Here is a 7,215-nt window from a genome sequence, read left to right on the forward strand (position 1 = left end):
ACTTGACAGAATGACTCATGCCTCATCACATCCATCCTGCTCAACAAAAAAAATCCACAGAAAGAAAAATGTTGCTATTTCATAACTTTGCTGCCACAAACTGAGCCGTGCACTTTCACACTTCAGGCTAGCAACATTACGCCGTTCCATTAGCGTGTCTTAGTTTCAAAATGAGAACTCTGCATGTGTGATTATGTTAGTTGTGTCCAAACAGGGAAGTGGGTCATCAGCCACAGCCCTACACTTCCTTTGGTGCAGCTGACTCGAAATGACAGATGGTTCTGCCTTCTGCAGTTCACATGTCACTGCCACAACCCCCGGAAAAAAAAAAAAGCTCAGTGCCACCTGAACCCCAATCAATCCCGGCTTATCAAGGCATCGCTCGTGTCACCCCAGTGAGGTTTTGCGCCCTACCCATGTTGAAAGGAACAACAGGAAGCTGAAGAACATGCTCACACACAGGATGTGGGTTGTAGAAGTTGCGAGCGCTTAGAGGAAGAGAGCAGGGGGAGGAGGAGGGAGCGCTCGCTCGGTGCAGCTCTCAACGGTCTGACCCTTTTTCATTAGGTGCGACAGGTGTCTGGACTAAGGTTTTAGTCGTCGTTTTTTTTTTTTTTTTTTTAGATGTCTGCCTTTTATTTATAGACTTTTTAAATGTTTTTGTTTTGGGGTGTCATAAGTTGTGTCATGGAGTGGGAGAGGCTTTGAGAGAGAAAAAAATGATGGAAGAAGACGACAGGATGGACCCTGAAGACTCGGAGACGGATGAAGCACCTTCCTGGTGAGGCCTTTCAGGCAGTCAGTTAACTTTTGTAAGATAGCTTTCACTAGTGTTCAAAGTGTTCTGGTTCTGCTCCTAGAGGCATGGGAGACCATATGTTGTTTTCTACTTTCTGCTTTTTCTACTGAGTTTCAAGAAACAGATTTTATCATGTTGATATATCCTACTGAATAACAGGGTGGTGATTTCTTTAAAGCGTTACCTGTGATCATTTATTTTGTGTCACAGCATGTGCCTGATTTCCAGTCAGTGCATTATCTACTTGTTAATTTTCCTTTATGAATTTCCAGGTCACCTCAGTCAAGGAATCGGCTGTTGGCGGTTAACTCAGACTATGCAGGAGTAAGAAATATATTTTTATATCCTTCACAGAGTATCTCTCATCTCCGATGCATAACGTGTTCGGTTTGATAGATGGTAGACCCATGGCCAACTTAAAACGTATTATTTTTGTAGTAGGTTCATGTTGAATAATGAAAGACAAAAAAATCAGAGGCCAAGGACAGACATATTCAAGGCGTTTCACTCTAGTTAAAAGTATGAGCGTTTTAAAGATTTTGAACTCAATCCCAATACTGATGCACGTGGACTCACCATTTAAGAACAGAACAGTTTGGAGCAACAAATACATGATGGCACCCAAGACTTGTTGCATTTTCCATTGATGTGGATATTTAGCTCTTTTTGTTATATATGTAACAACAATCTATAGATTATATTGCTATTTGAAGCCACTGTCCATCATCATAGAATATTTAGAGCAGTCAGTGTATGAAAAATAACTGTAGGCTAACTCTGCTCTGTCCCTATTAAAGGGCATAGTCTCCATCAATGTTTATCTTTTGGGTTTTATTGCAGAAGAAAAGGAAGCAGGACCCACACAGTGGTGCAGGGAGTTTAGCAGGATGCACAGAGGACAATGTGAGATGATCTCCTCATGTCTCATGAACCTCTGAACACTGTTTAAGTGACCTTCAAATGATTGAGATCAATTGCTTTTCAGTGCATGCTATCGTGCTGTCTCAAAGACAACTGTGCATGTTGACCCACTGGTTGACTGAAAACTGACTGAGCAATCATAGAGTAACTTCCTCTCATCCTCTGAGCTGGTTTCTTGCTTCTTTGCTCATTTATCTGTCGATGTCTTTGTAACGGAAGCTTTGTGAGGCCGCAGACCTCTCTGATAAAGAACAAGGTGACTTCAACACAGCACATTTCAGGGACCCTGTCTCACTAAACCACATTGACCTTATCCAATCAACACTGTCCGAAAGGTCACTCCTGACACATGCAACTCTCCATGTGTCCATTTCGACAGCAAAATGCCAATGTAAAAAGAGATTGATATGACAGTTATGGCAGACAAATAATTTTACTATTCAGCTTCCTGTTTCAAGACGGAAACTAACCAAAGCAGAAACCGCCTCGATATCTTTTGCTCTTTCACTTACTGGCGTTGTCATCCGCTCTCTTTCTTTTCCCTCACTGTCTCTTTCTCGCTCTCTCTCTGTCTCTCTCATAACCTTCTTCCTGGCTGCTTATTCTCACCATCTTTGTCGTAGATTGCTCTCTTTCACTTGAGCATTTCCACAGTGCTGACACAGCGAGAACTTGTCAGATCTGCCTTTCTCGGTAAAGCATGAGTTCACTGTTGTGTTTTTGTTTTTCGTATAAAAATGGTCATTTATTGCTCACAGAACTGATTTCCTGTGTCTGATTACTTTTTATTTAATCACAATCATTCTTCATTTCCACTGAAATCAACACCTCTTATTGCTTGAACTTCAGCACTGTTTACCTGAGCAGTCCCTAAATGAGTAAGTCCTAAGTAAGTCATCATGCTCTGCCTTCTGTAATAGGACGAAGAGGACCTTGATGTCAGTACAGACTCTTTCAATGATTCTGAGGTGGGGTATACAACGTTTTGTAACATAATAATTTACCTCCCCCTGCCATTCGGCCAAATATTTATTGTGACTATATTTATATTTTCATAATCATTCTGAAGGAACCTTTAAACAAAAAGAGAGGAACTGTTGGAAAGGGGGCTCCACTCACAGGAATTATTACACCTGCGAAAACGCCAGCATTGAAACGCCTGGGACAGTCCATACAGGTAACACATGCACACACAAGAGCATCACACTCACATGTGTAGTCATTATGTCGTTAACTCGCATGTGAAATCATATATCACTGACTGACATGTGAGGTCAAGTGCTGGGTGTTTTTGTGTATAGATGCTTTATCCTAGCTGTTGATATTTACCACCAACCTTGAAACCTCGTCACAGAGGTCCATCAGTTTCCGGACAGAGGCACGGCCACTGCCTGCCATGCCATCCATCCGGACACGACAGAAGGCATCTTCGTTTCCACGGCGCCGGAACAGCCAGCTGTGGAGTGACACAGTGGACTGTACGACCCAGGACCTGAGCGCCAAAGAGATCAAGAGACAGGAGGTAAAAGCACGGCCCTAATGATCTCAACCACAGACCGGGGGAGAGGGGTTACTGTAGAGCAAAGAAGATGTGATAACTGATAGAGGAAATGCTGAATGCTTCAAGGGAACTCGCTTGAGCAGTGCAGAAGCTCACGCACACATACACACACACACACACACACACACACACACACACACACACACACACACACACACACATGGCATACTATCACATTATCCTGTCTGAAAGTAGCTTTATACCAAGAGGAACTACCACTACTCTCAAACATTAATAGACTGATATTTTGGGGACTGGAGGTCCTTAGAGAGCAGAGAGGTTTCTACCTGCGTCCCTCTTTTGTCTTGTGAGGGAGAAAAAGAGAACACTTCAGTCATCATCCCTGTTTTAGTGATGTCTGGCAAATGAAGAGTTTACTCCCAGAGGAGCTGGACTTGTGGGTAGGAAAACAGTGGGGATGGCTGGAGACCAATACAGTGGCTTGCAAAAGTATTCAACCTCCCTGAAAGTCCCCGATTTTCCCAATCAGTATTTTTATTCTGAATATTTATGCCCTAATTTACACAATTTTATTATTTTTTATGCCAATTGAAGTTATTTGTTAGCCAACATTGCCATTCAATTAAATTAAATGCTTTGTATAAAAGCCTGTCCTTCAAACCAAGGCAGATTTGAACTGATACTGGGGTCCGCCACAATTCAGACATCACCCTGAATATTTTTAAAAATTCAGTGCCTGAAATATAGGTGCAGGTGTAGGAGACCCCAATCTGAAACGCTATTCATAAACCAGGCCTCTACTGGAGTGGAAAAAAGAATCCATTATTTTTAAAGATTCACATTGCAACATAGACAGTTAAGGTATCCCCTCTGTGCTAAAGGGATACCCAATATGTTGACCAAAAAACTGGTCTAGTAAGAGCTTTTTGGCCAACTTGGATTGTATGTTTCGCAATTGCTAACTCTGCTGATGCCCTAAGAAGGACCTTCAAAGTTGTGAAATTGGTCAGTGGTGACATATTTTGTGGATATTTCTTGTCTATAGGGATTGAGAAACATTTAAGAATTTAAGGGAGAAATAAAAATGGACACAATGTCACAAGGAATACTTGTATAGTCTGTCGTAAATCTAAGGCTTGGGAGAGGGATTGCCTGTTACCTGTACAATTGGACAGTTACCCAAGACATGCTAAAACAGCACTGGAGTGGCTCAAAAACAGTGAAGTGAACATTCTAGGGCCTCATTACCGAAACTTCCTAACTCTGAAATCTTATCTCATTTTAGGATGGCATTTAGGATTTTTTGGCATTATAGAAGCATGTTTCCTAGCTGCATTTAGGAAAAAGTCCTATCTTGAGATAAGGTTTTGGCCATTACAGAACCATCCAAACTTTCTTAAGTTATGATGGCACATACCTTGTCCTAAATTCAAAATAACTGCCAGAATTGACTGCAACAGTCTTGTTAGGTTGTTGACTAGCCTATGACAAGATGAGGAAAATGACTGTTAGGGACACCATAAAGCATATTAAACCAAATAGGTTAAATTAAGTGAATTAAACAAGAAACTTGTACAAGCAATATAAAATGTGTAAGCTCTGTGTTTTAAAACATTTGTAACATTTTAATAACACATACATATTGATCATAATAACAGAATATTAGATTGTTATTTATTTAGGCCTATCATTAATTCATATAGGGGTCTAAGGCATATCTGTTCAACATGCACTTAGTTTATTCTTATGCGTTATGGCTTATATATTATAGTATTTATACACTTTCATTAGGCTATTGCTCAACATTGTTGTTTATTATTTCTGGGGCCTCCTCATTACAGAAACTTCCTAGCTCTGAAATCCTATCTCCTTAGTGTAATCTTACCAACTTTTTAGGTAGTTTGCTGTTAAATGTAACTATTGTGTTATTTGTACGTAAATGCCATAACCATAACCAAAGATTCTAGCTCCAGACTCTATAGACTGTAGGTAGATATTAGATTCTAAACATAGAAACAGGCATGACAGGATGATTGGCAGGCCTGACAGGACAATTTAAAAATCTAATTGACAGTTACAGTTAGGATTTCTTAAGTTAAGATAAGATAGGAGGTCTGAGATCAGATAGGACACAGCCATGAGTTTAGGAACTGCTTCTGTAATAGGAAGATTTGTCCTATATGTGAAGCCTAAGTTAAGATAGGACAAGAAGCTTGTATATTTTTCTGTAATGATCCACAGCGCCACAGCTCTACTGGGAAGTTGTTACATTACAATCCTGGCCCACCCTCCACCATCCATCTTAGATGTTCTTTCTTTATGTTCTAGATTATAGTAAGAAGCATGGGCTACAGATAAAACTGCAGCAAATTATGCAAAGCTGGTAGTTTCTCACTTCAGAAGACTTCTCTACCAAGTATTAATGTATCGGTGTTGAATACTGATGTAAACATAATGGTTTTGATGTTTTTAATTGGTTTAGTTTTGAATTTGCTACAGCAGATGTTTCCATAATGGAAATACCTATTGGGAAAAATGTTTACAAGCATCCTTTGTTAACCAGAGCATACTGATGAAGTCCAGGGGAGGTTATTGGGCTACACAAACCAAACTAAATGCAAATAGACATGGTGGTCTAAAACTAGGGCACTGGGTGACGCTGGTCATACTTGTGAATGCTTCTTTGAACAGGTTTTTCCGTAGTACAGCACTTCAGCTCTGCTGCCATACTTACGAAACAGGAAGTGAGCTGGCACTCACTGCTCTTCTCTATTTCTGTTTCCCGATAACTGCTGCCTTCTCGGTTGGCAGCCATTATTTTTTAGAATGTTTTAACTTAGAGTAGCAGTATTTATTCATTCACATTTATTTTCACGAGTGTTTTTGATTTTCAATGGGGTGTCACTCAATTCTAAATGTTGTTGTGCTTCAATTCGCAGATCATCTATGAACTTACACAGGGGGAGAGACAGCTCATAGAGGACCTGAATTTGGTCAAAAAAGTATGTGATTATCTATCCATTAAAATGACCTAACTTTCATTTATTCTGCAAGGCCGCAATGCTAACCTGCTGACTGACAAGCGTTGCAAATATCATCAGCTATGTCCTCATTAACCGCAGGTGTATTATGAGCCCATGCTGACACTGAACATTTTGACGGAGAGTGAGCTGGGCCAGATATTTGGGACGCTCGACTCCCTCATACCTCTTCATGAAGGTACCGTGTCACTGCAGAGCAGCACTGAGCCACACACAGAGCAGCAACACTCCAGGACTCCCCCTAGTGGGCAGCAGTAACACACCGCTTGTGTGTTGATGTATTTGCAGATTGCCTGACTCGCCTGGAGCGGCTGAGAGGAGCAGAGAAATTTGTGGAGTCGGTTGGGCCCACCTTAACACAGTGGGTGAGTGGCAACAGGATAGATGTTCTTGAAGTAACACAAGTATACCGTTGAAATAGGTGATGTACCTATTTAAAATGGGAGGTGTAGAAAGTGCACCTCCACCTCCATAAGAAGTTATGTCAAGAATACTAAAGAGCCTTCATAGTTGTCGGCATTTTTAATTAGACTGGTTATGTACTTCAATTGCATTAACAATTGCCCCTATGCCAGGTTTTTGCAGAAGACCATCACTATCCTGCCTGCTAGTTGAATAGTAAGTGCTTGTGATCTTTAAACCATTTTGATGTGTGGGCCTCTTCAGTTCCCCTGCCTGGATGCGTACATCACCTACTGCTGCAACCAGGTGGCAGCGAAGGCGCTGCTGGACCAGAAGAAGCAGGATCGGCGCGTGGACCAGTTCCTGCGGCTCTGCCAGGAGTCCTCCTTCAGCAGGAAACTGGACCTGTGGAACTTCCTGGACCTGCCGCGTAGCCGCTTGGTCAAGTACCCACTGCTTCTCAAAGAGATCAGGAAGTGCACGCCCGCCGACCACCCCGACGAGGAGTTCCTACCTGGCGCTGTGAGTGT

The 7,215-nt window shown here is 41.6% G+C and overlaps 1 protein-coding gene across 2 annotated transcripts in view; it reads left to right on the top strand.

Annotated features, from left to right (window-relative positions):
- Positions 1-344: 344 nt before the first annotated feature.
- arhgef3l (Rho guanine nucleotide exchange factor (GEF) 3, like) overlaps positions 345-7,215 on the top strand; it is a 10,617-nt gene continuing 3,746 nt past the window's right edge. Inside the window, exons 1-10 of one of the 2 annotated variants that reach the window (XM_062540633.1) lie at positions 347-781; positions 1,072-1,123; positions 1,640-1,702; positions 2,641-2,688; positions 2,790-2,897; positions 3,075-3,242; positions 6,182-6,244; positions 6,365-6,461; positions 6,572-6,648; positions 6,950-7,207. In XM_062540633.1, coding sequence (XP_062396617.1) covers positions 720-781; positions 1,072-1,123; positions 1,640-1,702; positions 2,641-2,688; positions 2,790-2,897; positions 3,075-3,242; positions 6,182-6,244; positions 6,365-6,461; positions 6,572-6,648; positions 6,950-7,207 — 996 coding nt within the window. In that variant the 5' untranslated portion in view covers positions 347-719. Of the gene's footprint in view, positions 782-1,071; positions 1,124-1,639; positions 1,703-2,640; positions 2,689-2,789; positions 2,898-3,074; positions 3,243-6,181; positions 6,245-6,364; positions 6,462-6,571; positions 6,649-6,949; positions 7,208-7,215 lie in introns of both variants that reach the window. The other variant, XM_062540634.1, reaches the window with a different exon arrangement.

The sequence above is a fragment of the Sardina pilchardus genome, chromosome 7, assembly GCF_963854185.1.
Source record: "Sardina pilchardus chromosome 7, fSarPil1.1, whole genome shotgun sequence".
Lineage (NCBI taxonomy): Eukaryota > Metazoa > Chordata > Actinopteri > Clupeiformes > Clupeidae > Sardina > Sardina pilchardus.